Genomic DNA, 23305 nt, shown 5'->3' with positions numbered 1-23305 from the left:
GGTGTTTTTGGGTTTTGGTCATGAGTGAGGGAAGAAGGGAGTGGGAGACTGTCAGATGGATTGATGTAACACCTGCAATAATGGGGTAAATATAGAGCTTAATTCAAAAGTGTGACCTTACTACTTGAGCTATGTTTTACATTTTTACCCTTACGTATGGCCGCAAGCTCTGGGTAGTGACTAAAAAAGTGATACACAGATAGAAGTTGTGGAAATGCACATTATTGAAAAGGTTCCCTGGCCTCAACCTTAGAGATATTGACCTTAATCATTGGAAAGGAGCACAGGGTAGAGCTGCCAACTGGATGTCCAACTGCTAGAAGACCCTGAAACAGAACCAGGACAGCGTTTATCGTAGATTTAAATCTTAGTTGATTTGGGAGTGATCAATGTTTGTACTGCATATTATAATTTAGCTGAAATATGGTTTTCTAATTATAATAAAATGATTGGTCACTGTTAATACATGGTAGATTTAAATAAATATATCTAAATCTCTTCATCATACATCTCTACATTGATGCCTTCTTAACCATGCTAGTGAAGAAGTTTTTATGAACAGTTTTCACTGAATACATTTTATTAGGCAGCATTTGAATCAGTTTTTAGCACTTGGCCTCATTTTATTTCTTGTTGGCCTTACCAGGATTTCTGTGTCTTTATTCCCTGCAGCAAAAAGCTAGAGCTAAAGAAAAAAAAACACCTTTTCTTCTTGTGACTGTTGTTGGTTTGATAAGTCCTCTACACTGGCAAAGGGAGAGGATACCAAAGTTTTTGCAACAGCCTGGGGGCCTCTCTTAGGGTTTGCCCAGAGAAATCTAAAGCACCTGAATCTCTTTGATCATAACCTCATCCTCAAGGAAGCAATGATCTACTCCATGCTGGCATGGCACCTCTCCTCTGACAAACCCTCCCTGACCCATACTCATCCCAGGGAAGATTGAGTGGTCGAATCACTACATGATTGCATCTTATTTTCACTCATCTTAGAGCAAGCTTTCATCTTTCTGCTCACTGTGAAACACACAAACCCACACACACAGACACACAGAAAAAGAGAGAAAGGACAGTTGAATTTCCCTGCCTGATTCTAGACACATTCATTGAAAATTAAGTTACAGGAATCAATATTAACTACTGATTACAATAATCACACATGTATTTGCTAGTTCAATAATCACCTCAAATACAATTTATTCACTGATGGAAAGTGGTGGGTGGTAGAAAGTGTTGAAATATGCTGAATAAATTGATAAGTAAGGGGAATGAATGGAGAGGCTGGGATTTACAAGATTTTTTTGGCTCTGAATGCTGGACTTGGCAGCCAATGTATGTTGCCAGGAAGCCATACTGAGAGCAAGCTGGATAGCATAAACTTAAAACCTTAATATATAATATGTTGAGTATACACTGGGAGTTGTTTTAGTTAGTAAATCCAGGTAAATCCATCAATGTTCGAGCGTCGCTGCGGCAATTTAATCCTAACCTCACCTCATTACCACTGACCTTCAGCAAAGAACAAAAAAAGCCACACTGGATTTATATCACTTCAGCAGAATTTCATTTCTATTTTCAAGTAACACTTGAGAGGACTCATAGAAATACAAGTGACTCTAATAATACACAGCTTCCATTCTAAAGAATTATTATTATCGTAACTCTTTCCTCATCATTTTGTTTACAAACCCATGTTAACAATTACAATTAATGTTATTCATGTTTTTATTATATAAAACCCATTGGATTTCACTGTAATTCGCAGTTGTTTTAATCATCTACATCATCTTCATTTGTTGTTCATAGCCATGATGTTGGCATCATCTCTACCATCTTCACTGTTGTTGCCATTATCAAAATCCAAGCCATTGTTTTTCCCAGAATTTCAAATATTGCAGTTTTTTTTCAGCACATATTTGGCACAGATGCTTTGGACCACAAGCTGTGGCGGTGTTATTAGACACTAAGAGTGAATGGTCCTGTTTGACAAAATCTGCAAAAGGAGGCAGAAGGGGTGGTGTCATCAATCACAATACTGTCAACCAGGAAACTTCACTTTGTGCCCTGTTTCAGAGGTTTATTTAGCATTTAGTTTTTTTCTGTTTTTTTTTTTCACTATATTTTAGTTTATACACCAAAATTACCTATTTAGTTAAAAAAAAAGATAATAGTTTGGGTCAAAATATTTGCAATTTGGATTACATTAAAAAAAAAAAAGCTTGTTGAAAAACAGCCCTTTTGTTCCAACCAGTCAAAAAATTCACAGGTTGGAAGTTGCACGTTACCTGGCCCCACTGCTGTTTTCGTAACATGATGTTGACTACATCATAACTGCCACCACAGTAACATTAATATTAGCATAAGTGTTGTAATATTGTCCTTTAGTAACATCATTGTCTTGATCATAGCTATTGTCTGTTATACTTGTCCTCATTGCCATCACTGTAATAGATGGCTATCATGATTTTTTAGCATGGTTGTTATTTGTCACTGAGATCATTTGCACCATAATAGTTTTCAGTATCATTACTATCAACACCATTAGCAATGTAATAGTTAATCGCTTTCATAGTTAGCTATTGCCGTCATCAAAACCATCTTGGGTGACACCAGCAAAAAGTATTTTTATTTCCATGATTGTCACCACTATCAAGTACATTACCATTACTGTCACTATCATGGTTGACATCATTGACATCATGGTTAAACTCATTGCAATCACCATTTAACATTCCCACAGCTGATTCCACTATATATCCAGTATTAATTGCCATTATCCTCATCTCTGTCACTCATCACTGTCATCATCAAGGCTGTCAGTTAATTATCACTACTGCCACTGTCATGCCAACATGACTATCAGCAATATCATTACCATTGCATAACCACCATCATAAACAGAATCATATCATCACAATTACCCAGTTCATTCATTCTTATTATATGCTTGGTTTGTCTCCCCTCCTCTCCTTTTGTTAGGTTGCACATATATCTGGACTGTACAGCACCAGCACACATACACACTTGCCATAATCTCCTGACCTTTTTTGTCAGGAGTTTCTGGAAGTGTTCCAGAGGAGAGTTATGATGTGTCGCTACATTGTGGCCAGTGCCTGCCTGCGACAGAGGGAGCTGAATAGCTTTAAAAAAAAAAAAAACTGTAAAAGGACAGAGACTGTGAAGTGATGTAATGGTCTCTGCACTCAGGGAAACAGAAGAAAAGACAAACATAGTACAAAGGCATTCAGAGAGAATTTTACCAGAGTCAACCTACCTTCTTTTCTTTAATCCCAATTCCTTTTCTGTGTAAGATCATTCTGACTGTATATATATATATATATATATATATACACACACAGTGGGGCAAAAAAGTATTTAGTCAGCCACCGATTGTGCAAGTTCCCCCACTTAAAATGATGACAGAGGTCAGTAATTTGCACCAGAGGTACACTTCAACTGTGAGAGACAGAATGTGAAAAAAAAATCCATGAATTCACATGGTAGGATTTGTAAAGAATTTATTCGTAAATCAGGGTGGAAAATAAGTATTTGGTCAATAACAAAAATACAACTCAATACTTTGTAACATAACCTTTGTTGGCAATAACAGAGGTCAAACGTTTACTATAGGTCTTTACCAGGTTTGCACACACAGTAGCTGGTATTTTGGCCCATTCCTCCATGCAGATCTTCTCAAGAGCAGTGATGTTTTGGGGCTGTCGCCGAGCAACACGGACTTTCAACTCCCGCCACAGATTTTCTATGGGGTTGAGGTCTGGAGACTGGCTAGGCCACTCCAGGACTTTCAAATGCTTCTTACGGAGCCACTCCTTTGTTGCCCGGGCGGTGTGTTTTGGATCATTGTCATGTTGGAAGACCCAGCCTCGTTTCATCTTCAAAGTTCTCACTGATGGAAGGAGGTTTTGGCTCAAAATCTCACGATACTTGGCCCCATTCATTCTGTCCTTAACACGGATCAGTTGTCCTGTCCCCTTGGCAGAAAAACAGCCCCATAGCATGATGTTTCCACCCCCATGCTTCACAGTAGGTATGGTGTTCTTGGGATGCAACTCAGTATTCTTCTTCCTCCAAACATGACGAGTTGAGTTTATACCAAAAAGTTCTACTTTGGTTTCATCTGACCACATGACATTCTCCCAATCCTCTGCTGTATCATCCATGTGCTCTCTGGCAAACTTCAGACGGGCCTGGACATGCACTGGCTTCAGCAGCGGAACACGTCTGGCACTGCGGGATTTGATTCCCTGCCGTTGTAGTGTGTTACTGATGGTGACCTTTGTTACTTTGGTCCCAGCTCTCTGCAGGTCATTCACCAGGTCCCCCCGTGTGGTTCTGGGATCTTTGCTCACCGTTCTCATGATCATTTTGACCCCACGGGATGAGATCTTGCGTGGAGCCCCAGATCGAGGGAGATTATCAGTGGTCTTGTATGTCTTCCATTTTCTGATGATTGCTCCCACAGTTGATTTTTTCACACCAAGCTGCTTGCCTATTGTAGATTCACTCTTCCCAGTCTGGTGCAGGTCTACAATTCTTTTCCTGGTGTCCTTCGAAAGCTCTTTGGTCTTGGTCTTGGCCATGGCGGAGTTTGGAGTCTGACTGGTTGAGGATGTGGACAGGTGTCTTTTATACAGATGATGAGGTCAAACAGGTGCCATTCATACAGGTAACGAGTGGGGGACAGAAAAGCTTCTTACAGAAGACGTTACAGGTCTGTGAGAGCCAGGGATTTTCCTTGTTTGAGGTGACCAAATACTTATTTTCCACCCTGATTTACGAATAAATTCTTTACAAATCCTACCATGTGAATTCATGGATTTTTTTTTCACATTCTGTCTCTCACAGTTGAAGTGTACCTCTGGTGCAAATTACTGACCTCTGTCATCATTTTAAGTGGGGGAACTTGCACAATCGGTGGCTGACTAAATACTTTTTTGCCCCACTGTATATATATATATATATATATATGTATACACACACACACACACACACATACATATATATAAATATATATATATATATATATATATACGTATATATATATATATATATATATATATATATACACACACACACATATATATAGTCCTAAATTTTAGTTAAAAGAGGAGCAATAATGTTAAAATGATGCTGATGCATTGCATTTATAGGAGCATCTACAAACTATTTTCATGTCAGTCTTTTAGTGTCAAGAAGTTCCATCAAAATGTGTGTTTTTCTTGAGGTTTCTAATTTGCCACTCCTCTGGTTTAGAAAAGTATCGAAAAATATTGACAGAATCTGTCTTTTGTTTTCTTGGTTGGTTTACTTTTAATTCCCCACACACTCTCTCATCTCTCTCTGGACCTGATCCCTCACTGTAAAACATCATTAGGATAAATGATGTGTACTGCTACATGTACTGATCGAAACAGTTAAGAAACAACATGAAAAGGCTCATCACTGAAAAAAGAGATGAAAGTGGAACCTTGTTTTGAACATGGGCTGTCGCATGTTGTTAGATCTCCTGAGCCATACCTTACATTTGCCAGGTGCAAGTACACATTTTTCTTTTTAACATTAATAGATTCTCACTGCTCAAAATGATTAAATCTGCTTTAAATCACGCTGATTTATTTTAAAAGACAAGCTTAGTTCGTTTTTACATCTATCAGTCTGTGCTTTTATGCATTTATATTCACAAAGTCAAGGTAAGCTTTTCGCTGCAGTTGAAAAAAAAAGGATCCACTAATTTACTGAAGTAAAATTATGTTCCAATAAAACAATGCTTTTTCATAAAGTTGTCAAACCTCATATGCTCTTAAATTAAATTAAATTAAATTAAAATGTCTCCCATGTTATTCTCTAAAGTTCCTCAGTATAGTGGGACATTTCAGATTGCCATTCTGGCATTTTGGACAGTCCATTGCCTGAAGGAAAATACAACTCATTAAATTAAACACATCAAATATCATTTTTTCCTTTAAATCCATATGGAATTTAGATACATTGATAAACGAATTAAACAGAATATTTTGATGCCTAAAACTGACAAGGTCTCTATGTTGAAAGCCAGTGTGCCAAAAAGGTTGGCGAAAGCCCCCTACAAATGAAAATTGTGAAAGTGAATCCCTGACCGTCACTTTCAATATGTCATCTAACCAGTCCTTCTGCCTCTTCCACCTTCTCCTTTTCACCCCCTCCCCCCTCCTCTAGACATTAGGGAGAGTGGAAGCCCCAAACCAGTGATGGTTTTCATCCATGGGGGCTCCTACATGGAAGGAACTGGGAATATGTTTGATGGCAGTATCCTGGCCAGCTATGGGAACGTGATTGTCATCACTTTAAACTACAGACTTGGCGTCCTAGGTAAGGATCCTGCAATGAGTGACCATTATTGCTGTTGTGTTGTGTCGTGTCTGTTCTTCCTTTATTTATGCCTTTTGTCATGTTGAGTCCATTACCTTAGCCTTAAAAAGACGAAGACCAGGGATATCTGTATTTCTTTCTTTTCCTTTCTTTCTGCCTTCCTTTCTTTTTTTGGTTCTTGCTAATATCTGGTGTCATTTCTTTGTTGATTGATTGCGGTATTTCCAAAGACTGCATTTGAGCTTTCTATGAGATGATTGCTTTTCATTCTTCCTTGACTTTGATGCTAAAGTAGGCAGGTGACAGGCATAGTAGTACAAAATGTTTGTGCCATCCCTTTTCTGATCCTTTGCTCTTCTACGTATTTGTTTAAAGTGACATGTTGATTGCATCTCTGCATATTTTGAACCTGGTTATCACTCTGCTGTACATCTCTTGCCTCCTTTCATATATAGTTAGTACAATGGATTTTCAGTCCCTCTTGTTTCTGGATATCTCAGTTTTCTGTCTCCCCTGTCTTATTTTTTTCTCATCAGAGTAATTCCTAATTCCTTCCTTCTTTTAGATGTCACTGCCACATGATAGAAACAAAGGTGTGCTGAATGAGATTATGCTGTCATGGGATGGACCGCTTTCATTTAAATGCTCTTTTGGTTTATGGGGTTTTCACCCGGTGTGATCAACGGATAGCAGAATAAAGATACAGGGCAATATCCGCCTTTCACTCAAATATATATTAAAAAAAGTTTTCTTGGCATGTGTGTGAGTGTGTGTGCATGTACAGCTATGTGTTTGTGTGTGTCAGGGTGTATTTAGCGAATTAATATAAATGCTCACATAATATTCTTTGTGAAGAGCTGAAACACAATATCAGTGAAATATTAATGTGATCTGCAGGTGGTCTGCATCATCTCTGTAATCTCAAAATTATTCAGACTCTGATATTTTACATTAGTTATATTTTAATTGGAAATACTAAGACTGGCTGAAAAACCTGTTGCTTTCTTGCACACATCCTAATGATACCCAAAGATCAACAGTGGTACTAAAATTCTTGACAGCTAGAAGTAAGATAATTAATATACATATATGAATATTTTAAAAAAGATCTAGTGACTAGATATGCAGCCTTCCTATCCACCCTAAAGTTTAGCTTCATTTCAGACTATTACAGTTTGTAGAGACACCATGTGTATAAAGTGCACATACTCTACATACACTAAAAAAAACCACAATTTTGGCTTTTTTCTGAACTCCACACTCCAAAACCTGCTGTTCAAAGCTGAAATCTTGGATTTCCCTGTTATGAATAAACTGCGGTAGCCAATTCAAATTCTGTTTGCAAATGACATTTAAAGCTTTAGATTATAGTTATAAAGCATTATGGAAATTACATAAGCAGCTGAAGTGTACAACCACTTCCAAACATCAAAGGCTTGAGAAAGGATAAAAAAGGCAAGTAAGGTGAGAGTAATCCAGCCAAAGATCAGTCAGTTACATTTTAGAACATTTTAAATTATTTTAAAAGTGGTGAAATCCCCAGTCCCTTAGGCATTCCCTCCTTCTCATTCTTTTCTGTTTTTTTCCCTCCGTTCCCCACTCGCCACTTTTTCGTTTGCAAGCTCTTAACTGCTCCAAGCCTCATAGTGTTGAGGGAAAGTGTATTCCTGCTGGTTAACATGAGGCACTGCTGTTTGCTCTCAGATTAAACTCTGTGTGTTTGTGTTTACCCCCCTGGCAATGGGCAAAAGTGTGCAGCTGTACCTTACCCAACCTTCTAGTGGGCTGTGTGTGTTTGTGTGTGTCTGTGTGTGAATGACAGTAGATATAGGACTCATAATCAGTGGGCTTGTGGGCTTTCCATTCAGTTATCCAGTATAATTGAGTACAAGTTCTGCGTTGGACTCTAAGTTGTTTTTCTTTCTCACTGTTAAGAGTCAGAGCCCACACGGTTCTGACACTTAAATGGGAGTTCTTCCTCTCCGAGGTCACCAAGTGCTTTGTCAAAGGGGGACGCAGTAATATTGCAGGGCCTTAAGGTTACAATATATAGTACCTTGATATTACTGTTGCTGTAAACTGTGAACTGGATATATTAATAAACTGAATTGAATGTTAATGTTTCATTGGTCCAGACATGATGTATATGTATTATGTAATCAGCAGCCTCTTTAATTAAAGTCAGCCAACCACATGTTTTTAATATGAATAAACCCGTATATTAGGTATGATAACTAAACGTGTTGGGTTTAACATTTGGTGTGGGGGAAAAAAAGTCTTTATTAGAGAATGAATACAGGAGTTAATGAAAGATATTACACATCTCAAAAATTAAGAAGGACTAGGCAACAATGTTTGTTTAAACCTTTTATACCTACTAACATTTACCAGCATTATAATTATGTTCTCTAGTTAGCCAGTTGGCCAATGTTGGTAATGTTGCTGTGGGACTGACCTATACAGGCGATCGTGGCTCAAGAGTTGGGAGTTTGCCGTGTAATCGGAAGGTTGCTGGTTCGAGCCCCGGCTTGGACAGTCTCTGTCGTTGTGTCCTTAGGCAAGACACTTCACCCGTTGCCTACTGGTGGTGGTCAGAGGGCCCGGTGGCGCCAGTGTCCGGCAGCCTCGCCTCTGTCAGTGCGCCCCAGGGTGGCTGTGGCTACAATGTAGCTTGCCATCACCGGTGTGTGAATGGGTGGATGTAAAGCGCTTTGGGGTCCTTAGGGACTAGAAAAGCGCTATACAAATGCAGGCCATTTACCATTTACCTTGCCCAGCCAGCCATTGCAGCACCTGTTTGCTTGGAGATGCTGCTCAGCTGACAGAAATCCCTACCCTCGCTCCAGTGATTTTTCTCCTTGGTTTAGTGTGTTTGTGTGTGCAAGTGAGCACTACGAAGGAAACCATTAGCGGCTTTAAATATGTAGAGCTGCTGGCGCGAAGCTGTATTTATGGGTTAAGGGCCTTGGCTGCAATGATTTTAGCCATGGGGCATGCATATAGTATGCTACTGTCAGTGTGTGTTCATGGGTGTGTAGGAGGTTGCGTGTTTAATGAATCAGAAGTTTCTCCAGGGTGCAGATTGGGTGTTTACGAAACACATAGTATAGTGCTATCAAAGTGCCATCTCAGTCCCCCTTGGTTTATAATCAGAAGTCCTGCTGTGAGGTTAGTTTTTGTTTGAATTGTTTGGAAGTGCTTAAGAAACTAAATGCTCTATTACAAATATGGTATAATGTTTTTTTTCCTTTAAAGTGAGATCATATTCTGAAATTTGCTGTATATTATCATATAAAATCTTGCCTTGTCATAAAAACATTTCGATTCCCATCAGTGTCCCCAGTGAATAAAATTTATATAGGGGATTGTTACTGAGCAGTTATGAAACCGTCACACTGAATTATTTAATATTGTTTAATCCCAGATGTCTATCATACTGGCATTGTGACAAACACAGAGTCACAAATGTTGACTGCATGTGGTAATATGTGAGTTTTAAGCCTCCACGCTTGGCTGTTGGACTGCTGAAAAGCAGACTGTGCCTTTAAGGCCAGGCCCTCACAGTGCGGAGTTTGTTTCAGCCCAGCCAAAACCTTTAATCATGCTGATTGATGAGGTGCATTTCCCTGACTCAAACCTTCTCCAAATACCCCTTCCATTCCAGCCATACATCAGCCATTCAGCCAATTCATCAAGCCTCTGATTGTTTTAAGATATACCTGGCCAGTAAAATATCCATTTCTCTGCATGCTACTGCTCCTCTTACTTTCAGCACTGCGATCAAGCCTATAGAGACCTGGCATGAGAAAAGGACCAACTAGCAGAATATAGATGTTTTAAAAACAGGTTAATATAATAGTTCGATAATTATGCATTTAAAATGAATCCATAAATTGATCCATTTGTCAATTCTTCCATTTATTGTTTTACTATACAAAGGTTCATAATGACTATGCGAGCTCCGTGACAAATTTAAAGATAAAGCAACCACAAAATAAAACAAAATTAATAATTAAAAAACAAAACATATGCAGGGCATTTCTATGAGCCTAAACATTAGCGCTATCGTTAATTTTTTGATTAGCAGCGTAGTTTAGTCCAAAAAGTCCCAAGATATGTGCTGAGAAACTTTACTGATTGCATGCTTGTTATTTTTTCTGCATGCTGCACACATTAGGAAATCCACAAATATCAGATTTGGCTAGCTAGTTATTTAAATTAGCCTGTGTGCATTTCACACAGGCATTTCCCCTAATATTTACCTTCCTAAATAATGCTCTCTCTCTCTCCCTTTTTTATTCTAATATATCTTCTTTTCTTTTCCCCTTCCACAGTAATTGGACTTTTTCTTTCCTGTTAGTTTTTGTCCTGCTGGCAAAGTGTGGAGGACTATTATTTTCATGCTTATTAATTTCTTTCTCCCTGAAACAAATACTCCAATGATTTAGGTTCATTACTCCTTTTGCGCCTCTTTTCTCTACCTTCTCCTCTTGCTAGTACCCCTGACACAGCTTTCTCAAAAACTTGAGAGCATCTAATCTTTAAACAAAAGTGTTTGAGTTCTCATCCATGTGTAATGATTGCTCCACCTGCAAACATTGGTATTGCTATTAGTTCTCTTTCATTTTGTCTCACTTTTCTCAGGCTTTCTCCTGAGCTAACAATAAACACATTTTCAAAAAGTCCATAGCCATTACCTGTATGTGTGTAGGTATTTGACAAGGGCTTTTGGGAGGGGCGGTTGTGAAGCTTAATCCTCGTATGTAACTAAGGGAGTAAACGTATCAGTGGTAGGAGTTGCAAAGCTATTCAGCACTATTAAGTAAAAACTTTTTTTGCCATAAAAGCTTTACAGTGTTGTAATGCTTGTAGTTTTGTATCCTGGACACTAATTGTCACAAGCTCTCTCTCTCTCTCTCTCTCTCTCTCTCTCTCTCTCTCTCTCTCTCTCTTTGTGTGTGTGCGTGTGTGTGTATGCACATAGGCATATTTAAATGCATCATCAGCAGTCCTTTGCCGTACTGCTTGGATGTTCTTTCTTGTAAATTTGCCAAATAGGGCTCAAACATTTCCTCTGCTATTTTAGGGCAGAGAAGGCTTTGATCAGTGGACAGACTGCATTGAGACATGTTGTACTATTTGCTTCAATATTTCCCAGTTTCACTGTGCTACCCTCTGCCAAGATCCCAGCATTTCTGAGGAGAAAGCTAGCGAGCTGACAAGACAGATGACATGATTGGAAATCATGACTTTCTATCCTTTTGGTGTGAAATCAGCCCAGATGTGCCCTTTGATTAAAGTGCAATCTGCCCTGATCTGTGTGGTCCAGTATTTTGCATGTTAATTTAATTGCTGATAGTGATACTAGAGTATTTCTTTTTCATTTTGTTTAACAGAATACATGTTCAGAATGAGAATTTGTATTAATCCTAAACTGTTTTGTAATCAGGCTGCCTTGTACTGGCGATTTCTATACTGTACCATTCGAAATGTTCTTTTTTCCCTTGGTAAGAACTGTGTGTAAACAGTAAGTACTGAAGAAATCGCACAATAACAGCTAACATTTACTGCATCTGTAATACTTGTGTGGACATTCATTAACAGAACCAATTAGATCAGGTTAGCAAGTTTTAGTTGAAATTGCTAGAAGTATGTCAGTCATATGAAAATCATTCTTTTTTTTGTCATTGCACTGGACTTATGTTGAAGTATTCTGGTTGTGAGGTGATCTTTGTATGTCAGTGCTTAGTTTGCTTTTCACCTACTCATTTGGCTGAGTTTTTCTGTGATTTATTCATGAGCGAGCAGCAATGTTAATGGAAAACTATGCTATGCTAATGGTGATCTGGCAACAGCAAGGTTGGCGATGCAAGGTTACAGCAGCTTTCCCGATGCATCACGGATTGGATTAATCTAGCCAAGACTTGGACAACAGTCAGCCATCTGGGCATGTTTAACAACGCCAGGTTGCTCTAGCCACAACCATTGCACCTTGCCACCAACGCACCTCACAATAATATGCACAGTTCATGGCTACTAATAGCTACAGCCTTTATGTGAGCTTTCACCACATAGTGTTTGGAAGCATTCCTGAAATTGATCAAACATGTGTAAACTGTTTCTTTCAGGCAATCACGGTGTTCTAAACCCACACCCTGCACCCTTTTTTGAGTACAAATTAATACTTTTACAAACTTCCATATCCTAATCAGCTTTTAAAGTTTTTAAGTTTAAAGTAACTAAAATCCCACGTAATATAACTCTTTAAGACACAAAGTGCTCAGATCAGAAGAGCTAAAATGAAACCAGTACTTAATTCTTGCATGTGCATGCTTCCAGTCCCTGATACATGATGAAGTAGCAACGTTCTCACTCTCCTCCACTGCTTTACTGTCCAGTGGAATCAATTATACAAATACTAAAAATACTAACACCAAATATACTAACTGGAGTGAATATTTTTAAATGTAGTAGTGTACTAATTCTACTCATCTAAAATATACTAACTGAATTGCAAAGTGTGCTTAATGTATGGAAAAACTGTGAGCTTTAAAATTATTTTGAGCTTTGTTTGCTTTCTACCTCCATCTTACTCATAGATGTGGCATGAATGCTAATGTCTGCGGATGTCTGAATGCTCATACAGCTAACCTCCCAAGTAACTATTAACAGTAATTAAATGTAGCACACATACACACACACAAACACACACACACACATATACATATCAGTATGAGCTTTCAGACTAAGCAAGCTCTTTTCATTTCCTCCTCATCCTTTTTTGTCGCTTCTTTGTTTTCTTTACACATTTTATGCTTGGATTTCTTTTGTTCTGTGAGATCAATAATCAAACCAAGCAGTTGTGTTTTTAACCCCCCTCAGTGTTTTACAAAATGTCCTGATTCAGCTACATACTTTAAAACGATTTACTTTCACAGCTGCTTTGATGGTGGCTTGATGTGTTTATATACCTCTCTGTATTTAATAATTATTTATTATTACTCTTTGGCTCTCTTCCACAGTGTATCTTTTATACTGTCTTCCTCCCATCACCCCCAACCAGTCCCAGCAGATGACCGCCCCTCCCTCACCCTCGTTCTGCCGGAGGTTTTGTCCTTTTTAAAGGGAGTTTTTCCTTCCCACTGTTGCCAAGTACTTGCGCATACGAGGTTGTCTAATTGTTGGGGTTCTTACTGTATTATTGAAGGGTCTTTACCTTACAATATAAAGCACCTTGAGGTATTTGATGTGATTTGGCACTATACAGTACAGATCAAATAAAACTGAATTGAACTGGCTGCATATTGAAGAGTTTGACCAGACGCTGGGCTGATGTCGTCGTCGTTGTTGTTTTTTACTCTAAAATCTATTTGAATTTAAGTTACATCAATCAAATTGGATTTGGCTGGATGACTGATACGACTCTACAGAGTTGGATTCCTGGGCATACTGGTATTAGTTCTGACCAGATTTGTGGTTGTATTTCACATGCACTCTTGTGTTAATACCACTGTTGGTCTGTCTGAGACAGCTGATTGGTACAGATTGTACTGAAGCTGATTAGCTGGGTAGAGACGCAGGGGGCAGATGGAGAGACGTGTTGAGAAAAAATAGATATTACATCCCTTCATATAAAGCTATTACTAAGCATCTTTTTGCAGTCTACATGCATAGGTAACCCGTGTATATTTACACAACCCCCATGACAGCGTTAAGTATTTATCAGAGTTTATCTTGTGCTTTTGTATTAATGACTGCTTACACATAGATGCGTGTTCATGTATAAACCATCCTGTGGGTTTGCCTGTCCTACATGTCCATCTACCCATAACAAAGTGTGTGGTGTGCAACAGGTCCAGTCGCTGCAGAATATAAATGTAGTGGAGTAGATCAGTTCTGTCTCTGAGCAACTACATCTGTATGATTAGCTTTCTTAAAGGGTTCATTTTAGAACTGCCTCACTCTATTCATTTCATTGGACTGATGTATTTACTGGTAAGCCTGATTTTGATATGTTTAGTTTCTCGGTCTGCCAGCCTTTCTGCAGCCCAATAAGAAACTCACATACTATCTGCCGGCACCAAATAAAACCATCGCCAACAAGCAATAAAGAAGATAGAGAGACTAAGGGAGAGAACTATGAAGAGAAAATGTGATTTAGGACTCTATGGGGGTTGTCCTCCGTGCACGACAAAAAACATCTGATTGGTTATCAGCATGAGTCACAAATCTGCCGTCACCATATTTTTAGAGGTCAGATACGAGCATCTTGCTGAGACACCAGGCAGCTAGGGAGGGAGCGGAAAGCCGAATGAGAGTATGTTAAAGTGCAAAACAAAGAAATAGTATGCGAATGCCTTTAAAAGAGTTTGAGAGCTCTGGTTTGAGCAATATACAGTATGCTTTTTTATTAAATATAGGAATATTTGATTAAAGAAAATGCCAGAAGCTATTAATGTCACGGTTCTGGGTCAGTTTGACCCAGAATTTTGAGTTGTTATGATTTGGTTTATTTTTGAATGATGGTTTGTTCTTTATGTTTCTCTGGTGCTTTATTGGGTTTTATGATGAATCTGTGTTTCAGTTATTTTGGTGTGTTTTTGCATTATGGATTGTTTCCTTATTCTCTTGTAGTGGTGGTGGTGATGATGATGATGGTGATGGTGATGATGGTGATGATGATGGTGTTGGTGGTGATGATGATGATGGTGGTGGTGGTGGTGATGATGATAGATTATTATTAGTTTCTTGTTTCTGTTTATCCGTGTTTAAGGATTTGTTGCTTCATGTATTGTTTGAGTTGCATATGTTATATTCTGTCTGCCTCTTTGTTTAGTGGTTTCTTGTTTCCTGTTTTATTGTGAAGGTCTGTGTCTCATGTGAGTGTGTTCAGTTCTACTGTGCCCCTGTCTCGTTAGTCCAATTTCTCCCAGCTGTGTCTCCCTCATGGTTCTCATTTCCTGATTACCTCCCTGTGTATATAAGCCCTGTGTGTTCCTGTGCTCTCTGTTGCGTCATACCATCAGATCATGCTTGTGTGGCTCCGGTTCTCAGTGTTCGTTGTTCTGTTCATGTTTTGTGCTTTGCCAGCAATAAAGCTGTGGTTTTCTGTTGAAATTTGGCTTCACGAGTCCTGCGTTTGGATCCTCACCTCCGTCTGCCGCGCACAGAGCCCTGACAATTAAGAAGCTATTAAGCTAATATGTTTTTACATGTAAATGTGTTAGTAAGGTCTGTTGAAAAGTGATCATTTTCATGTTGGCTTGTCTGTTAGCTGGCATGTCTATTCCTTTTTTTTTTTTTTGTTTTTTTTTACAAAAAAAACTGAAATCAGACTTCAGGTTTTGATAAATGAAATATTCAAGTTGAAAATCTTTACTGGCATACATTGTGTGGTTTGTTGAGAACAAAATTATGTCAGTGAAAACGAAAATCATCAACCATTCGCGAGCTGATCGAGAATGAAGAGTGATGATCCTGGTATTCTACTGATTTATCTGCAGCGCCGAAAGCAGAAACTAGTGCCCTTTATACTGCATCTTTAAAAATGGGAGGTGTGGAGCTCAGGGTGATGGATGCACACGCAGTGCATCTGATTTCATACGGGGTGCATGGAGTTAATTTCTTTTGATAATCAATAAACACACGGCTGCTATCCTTTTCTGTGTGTGTTTATTGCATACCATGAATAAACACAAAAATGCTGCTAGAGTTGACCTTACGTTGGAGGATGGTTGCCCCCTCTCCTCTGCCGCCTCTTGTTTCTCTCATCTGAAAATTCCTCTGGGATTAAACAGGCTCGTCTAATACAGATTATTCCTCTCACTTCTAACCATTTGTTATCATGTACCCACTCCTTTTTTAAATTTCTGTAGTTTTTTTTTTCAGTTGTTACCAGCAATATAAAAAAAATGCAGCCTACAAGAGTAGTTAAATGTGATCATAACTGCAATGCCAACATTTCGTTCTGCTGACTGGGTCGCTAAAACTTTGTTGAACAGTCAAGAAATGTATGGACGCATATCAAAGCATGTAATGTGCAATCTAATTCAGATGGAAAGAAAGAGTGAGAGATGCCCCCAAACCAATATGATACTGTATTAATAAATCTAACATTAAGTATGCAATCAAACCTTCTAGCCGCTGACAAACTATTCTGTACTCTGACAGGATCAGAATGCATCTCCTCTGGGATTAGTGATCTGCTTTTCGGAAACCTTTACATTAACACACTGATCCTTTCCTTTTTGTCCTCTATTCTCTTGCTCTCTGTGCAATTCAGGCTTCTCACTATTAAATAGTCTATTTTACCGAATCCATCTGCCATATTTGCCTCCTCGCTTTGTTCTTAAACAAATCCCATAATCCTCTCAAAGGTCAGCATTCTCTTTTGCTGCTACTGCTCTCACCACTCGCTGTGTATTCATTTGTTTTTTTCTCGATGGAAATAATAGAACAATATGGAAGATAAAAGAGAACGAGGAGGTGGTAGAGACGCAGGAAGATCCTGTTGTTCCTCTCCATCTCCCTCATGCATTATTGTTCTCTCGTGCTCTCCTTTTCTCTTTGTTTTTAATTCATTTGAATTCAGTTGAATTATTTATTTGCATAAGGAGTGTTTTCAGAAGCCAACAAACAGCATTTTACACATAGTACTGACGTGGTGGGTTCCAAAACTTGAATGATCACTTTAAACCCATCATTGATATGTTTAATAAAGTAAAACAACATTTTTTATTTGAATAATTAAAAACTTGGTGAGTGAATGTGTGTGTATTTGGATATTATCTCACAAACTCCTGGCAAAGAGATTTCAATGCCTCGAATCACTAACTGCTATCCTAAGACATCATCTTCTACAGAACCTTTTATTCAAAGTTAAATATACACCTTGTCCTTTTTTTGGCTCAGTTTGTTTAATTTGTGATGTTGAATCTGAATTTGTTGTAATATTTGTATTGTTACAAATGAAACATGAAGGATCTTGTGTTTCGTTCACCTGAAAATGTAGAACAAGTTAACACCGCAACCTCGGCTAAATTGCATTCTGTGAAGGAGTGAAGTGCCATGTCATCACTGCAGACTCACTGCTTGATTTGCATGTGTAAAATTAATCCACAGCATATTGCATCCTGCTGATGCTAATTAGAGAAGTAACCATTAATATCAACCACTTAATCATCAGTATTAATATGCATAATTATTAATGATTCGGTTTCTCCCTTCAAACATAACAGCACTGCAGGGCTTCAGCTACTTGTGTTTACACCAACATCTATCTTCATTATACACCTTCAATTAATCAACTCTCTCTCTCCTTATTCTGCTCTCTCCTTCCCCTCTTGCGTCTCTTGCTCACACTGTATGCGGCTGTCATTTGAATTGGAAGCGTCTCCCTTGATTACTTTTTAGAATGCAAATGACCTGTTAGTGCCTGTCCCATATTTGGTATAGTTTAATTAGGATGACATAGATTTAAGTGAGTCTCAGTAAAAGTCGTAGGTATTTGACCTATCACGGGCCATACCAACTGTTGCAGCCCTCTTTCTTCTTCTTGTCATTACGGTTTGCTAAACAGCAAACAAAAGTAAAACCTCAGATTCACTATAGGTACCAGTTAGTCTGTGTGTTTGCTGAGTGTTTGTGTAGGTGCGTGTTTGTGTATTAGAGAGAACAGGAGTAAAGATCCATAAGTGCTGGGCTTGCAGTTTCATAACAGACCCCAGGGAGCTGTGAACTGGTCATAGTGTTGACAAGTTGTGTGTGTGTGTACGAAGGTGGTGTCTCTCTGGCTTCTCTAACGGAGAAATGAAAGTGTAGGCGCATTTCATTTACTGCCCCAGAGAGACCTTTCCACCACCCTTACATTTATTAACACTTACACTGTTAACCGCTGCTGACCCCTGCTTATAGGCCGAGCCTAGCTAACCTCTGCTTTCAGTCAATATCCTTATTGTACAAATCTGCCCTTCGGCCTCCTCAGTCTGTACTAATCAGAGAATTTCAGGAAGCTGAACAATTTGATTATATTTTCATTTCAATCCTTATGTTCATTTGTCTTCTTAACGCTGAATGCCAAATTTAAGGCCATCACACAAAACCACTGGTATCTTATACCAATATGATGCTCTTTCACCGCTGCTGATCAAGCTTGGGCTGAACATCCTTTTAAGACCATCGCAAAGAACTGATATGGATTAATCAAGAGGGTAGCTAACACTGAAATAGGTGGAGTTACCAGAAGGGCGTAAACATATGACAGCTTTTTAACCCTTTGAAGCCGGTCGGAGCAGGCACGCTCTGTTTTGCGTAACTATTTTAAAATCCCTGTAGAACCGGAACCGCGTAAGCTAGTGCAATAATTTTTTTTTTGCATGTGAAACCGGAGGAGTTGTACTTACATCTTATGCCATCAGCTTGTCCTAGGTCATGGTTTCCTTCCACATATAGCTTTGCAAAAATTGCATAAAAAGCGCTTGCAGGAACAAAAACATAATATTCCAGAAACACGCTTTGCCATCTGATCAGCTGTTCATAACACTTCCCACATTGAAACAGACATCAGCGCGAATGATTGCATGTCCACCATTTCCTGCCCAAAACCGGAAGTGATGTCATTTTTGCGGAAAATGTAGTTTTTTACTTGTAGGCCTTAGAAGCCTATACTGGTGTTTTTATAAGTCATGTTTGACTTTATGCTTTTCTGGATAGTTGCTGGGATGCTTAGAACTCAAATTGCACTGCTGGAAATAGTTTGTTTTGATGCACATGCCGTTTTCTTTTCAAATTTGCATCATAGGATTGTTTTTCATTTTTCCTGCAGTATATAAAAATTTCTGTATCTCAAAAATAAAACTATGAAGACACTCAAAATAAATTTCCTATTGTTGTAAACTATTTTTTGCAACTTTTTTGTATTTAAAGTTTTGAGGGATAAACCTCCAACCAAATTTCTCCAAGTAGAAATATATGTAAAAAAAATCAAAAACGAATTTCAATTTTTTTGTAGTTTATTGCACTTTTTTGCAATTAATGTGGTTACTATGGACTTAATGCATACATATTATTAAAATATGGGCTATAACAGTTGTATTGATGTATAGCAACTTGAAATGCTCCCAAAAATGGCACTACAACATGTAAAAATATAATATAAGCTCTGGCGGACTTGGTTCTATGGTAGGTCTTAAAGGGTTAATACACCATGACAATTTGTGTTTCAGAGATAGTGAACAGGGGGAAAGTCACTCTTGGAAGCATAAGAAATGAGTCCATTGGATTAACGTCTAAGTGAGTACATTACAGTGGAAAACAAAGGGTGATGAGGAGGAAAATAGAGGAACTGGCTGACATCGAGATATCCAGTCAGCTGCTTGAATAGGCTCAAGGATAACGCAGAAGGTTTGCTAATATTGCAGAAAATGAAGAGTAACAGAGCCACACAGCTTCTACAGCAGACTGAATCTGAACTGCAGAGATAATGTCCGAAGTCCAGCACAGTGGATAAGCTGAAGACTTTGGACAGTATATTCCAGTAAAACTGCCTGGAATATTCTATTCCATAGGCGAGCTTAAGCACCTCCAAATTTCATCAGAGCACTCCTAAAAATAACTATATTAATAGTAGTAATAATAGAACTTTTTAGTATCATTTCCTGACATTGTCTTCAAATGTTATATTTTCCTAACCTGTCTGTTGACAATAGTACAGAATAGAATGAAAATAGGTTTTTGTCCAGTATTGTTGACGCTATAGTGTTACACTTACAGAGGCGTTGCTGCTTTAATAGTGCAGTTTGTCATCAATAGCCTAATGAGACTTTCATTAGGCTTGTGGCAGAAGGCAGAGGAAAAGGGAATTTCATGACAGAAATCAGTGATGCATTTTTAAAACACACTTTAACTGAAATGCAAAAGTTCAAACTGTTCTGATAATGTGGAGTTATTGCTGTGACTTGTAATGTTTCTGATTATTTTTATTTGTTCTCTAAATAGCTTCAAAAACATTTTCTGATGCTTAAATCTCTAGAAATTATTAGCTAATTATAACCTTCTGATCCACTAGTCTGCTGGTATATTGGGGATTGCCAGCTAAGGAGATCATGTACTTTATTATTTTAGTTTGAGAGCAGGATGAAGAGAACATAGCGACCAAAAAGAAACAGGTAAGAGTGGTCAGACGCAGAGAAGACAGAGATATACAAGAACAGTAAGAACGAGCAAGCAAATAGTGAAGTTAGGTGGAAAAACAAAACACATTTTTCACAAAGTCATTTTTCATGTATTTCAAGGATGCTCAGTGTGATTTCCAGTAGCATGCTTAAAAACTGCCAGTGGACATTCTAAACAGAAAACATTGATATGAAATAATGTGCATGTTTCTCATCTTATCTGCTTTGCCACAAATAGTTATTGAAGTTCTTTGACGACTGAGCCTCAGGTTTGATAAGTAAAGGCTCCACACTAAAACCAGTGAATATGCTGAAATCTCTGTATTATTCACTCTGAATTATTCTCAGACACTACAATAGATCATCCAACTAATTAGGTTGCTTTTGAAGGTAACGTTATATTGTGTATCCAGTTGGATCGAGGTTTGCAAATGTGAAAAGGGCTGATTACATTTGGAAACAGCATATTCCCTTAATATTAATTATAAGGGACTGTATGCAAGACATTATGATTTGGAGCTGAGGCCCACTAAAAGTTTGACCCTAGAATCACCCCAGTTTTATTCAATTCAATTCAATTTTATATATATATATATAGCCAAATCACAATAACAGGCAAGGCGCTTAATATTGTAAGGTAAAGACCCTACAATACTGAGTGACCCCAGCAATGAGACAAACCCCTAAGTGCAATCGATTCAGTGACAGAGGGAAGGAAAAACTCCCTTTTAACAGGAAGAAACCTCCAGCAGAACCAGGCTCAGGGAGGGGCGGACATCTGCTGTGACCAGTGGAGGGTGAGCGGAGGGAGACATGACAAAGAACATCTGTGGTGTGGAACAGAAAGAAAAGACGTAAATACGCTGAACAATATCTATACTGAATAAACAGATATACTTTCAACAGCCATGGGCAAAAATAACTGAATACAAACTAAAAAAAATGTAATGGAGCATTTGTCAAAAGCTCTGATATATTATTAACTGCAAGTTAATACTATTAGTATTACCATTAGCCATATCTAATCTCATTGACGTCTACTGGTTTAACTTAGACTAATCCCATAATATATTCACTGCACGTTCCACATCCCATGGGACACATAGGCATAAGAGTTAAGATACACACAACCATACACACACACTAGAGAACAACTGAGGCAGCTGTACATGCTTCCAATATGCCTTCAGGTCAAGTTGTAAAGAAAGCCATAGACTTATTGATTGGAATAAAGTTAAGCGACAGAGTGCAGAAACATAGTGCTTGTGGGGTGGATTATGAAGAGCCAACTGTGTTGTCTTCTGGAAATCTACTTTTTAAAGTGGCTAATATTAATAACTTTATTTTAAAGTAGTATATCACTGTATATGTGCGTGTGTGTGTGTATGTGCAAACTCTGTTGTGCCCAAGGCCAGAGAGACCCTCAACCAGGGGTTTGTTCCATGCAGCGTACAGGTTACTGTCTTCTCTCAGAGTGTGCATGTGTGTATTTCCTTCCTATTATCTCCCTCTCTTTCAATTTGTGGACTCTGCACACACAGCAGGATAGTTGGGATTTGCCAAATAGCCCCAAACACCCTGATAAACTCCACACACACACACACACACACACACACACACACACACACACACACACACACACACACACACACACACACACACACACACACACACACACACACAAAAAAACCCCCGTAAAAACACTGGATCCTTCTAGTTCCCTAAGTGTGACCAAACTATAACTAATCAACATAGAATGCCCACTGTGTGTGACAGTGTGGCTGATTATGTGATGAGGTGTGCGGTGACGGTGACCTTTGCGTTGCATTTAACATATAGTGACATGGTGTTCTTGAAATGAATGGCACAAGATTTGCCATTGTTTCACTCCAAAAAAATGAAACCATTTTAAAAAGAAGTGAGCGTATTTCCTTGTATATATGGTGCTGTGTGATTCACGCTGTTAAGGACTTTAAAAGTGACACATGGTATTAATCACAGTAATCCAATTCTCTTTATCAGTACCCACTGCTGTGCTTTAATGAGTGATTCACATGGAGAGGCTTTCACATAGACGGGGTGTTGCTGGAAGATAACCGACTCACTAACTGACTCTTAACCGCGCACGCCTTCTTGTCAACCTCAAATCTTATTAGTCGAGAATACAGGTGTTTTTCTTAATAGCACTTCTATTTTATTTGTGTTCTGAAAATGAACACAATTTATTAGAATATGTATATATAATGAAGCATCACCTACATGCTGGTCGATACTGACAAGGACTATTATTGTTCAAAAAGAAGTTTTGGGCATAGCAGCCCACTTTATTCATTCATTTGTGCCTTTGCATTTCTGCTCATGAAACAACATACATTGGAACAACCTTCCATGCCAAATGCAACATGATAGAAAAAAAGTTAAAAATGGTAAAGTTAATGGAAATGATTGGTAATTTATGTCTCAGGTAAAGATTTTAACAAATGCTTGGCTAAAATGACAAAATCTCAGCAAATGGAGTGTATTTTATGTAAGTATATGTAAATGGAATTCCAGTGTGAGTCAAACCTCAGTATGAAAGTTGTAACTGGACTTTTATCAGTTTGCTGAACTGCTGTCCCCAGCTTTTAGCCTTAAGGCCTTTACACACTGGACATGTAAAATCCGTGTGAATATTTTGTGGGTTAAAAATAGTTTTCTGACTCACCTGTTCTTAATGCAGCTTATTACACTAACTGCGTAATTTCACTGGACAAATTTCCCGCATTTAT

The 23305-nt window shown here is 38.4% G+C and overlaps 1 protein-coding gene across 5 annotated transcripts in view; it reads left to right on the top strand.

The window, feature by feature from the left end:
- nlgn1 (neuroligin 1) overlaps positions 1-23305 on the top strand; it is a 290054-nt gene that overhangs the window by 123679 nt on the left and 143070 nt on the right. For all 5 annotated transcript variants that reach the window (XM_085150602.1, XM_085150605.1, XM_085150603.1 and 2 more), the window contains one exon: positions 6214-6366. In XM_085150602.1, coding sequence (XP_085006728.1) covers positions 6214-6366 — 153 coding nt within the window. The remainder of the gene's footprint in view (positions 1-6213; positions 6367-23305) is intronic.

Source organism: Neolamprologus multifasciatus, chromosome 23, assembly GCF_963576455.1.
Source record: "Neolamprologus multifasciatus chromosome 23, fNeoMul1.2, whole genome shotgun sequence".
NCBI lineage: Eukaryota > Metazoa > Chordata > Actinopteri > Cichliformes > Cichlidae > Neolamprologus > Neolamprologus multifasciatus.
This window is presented reverse-complemented; position numbering and strand designations above follow the sequence as displayed.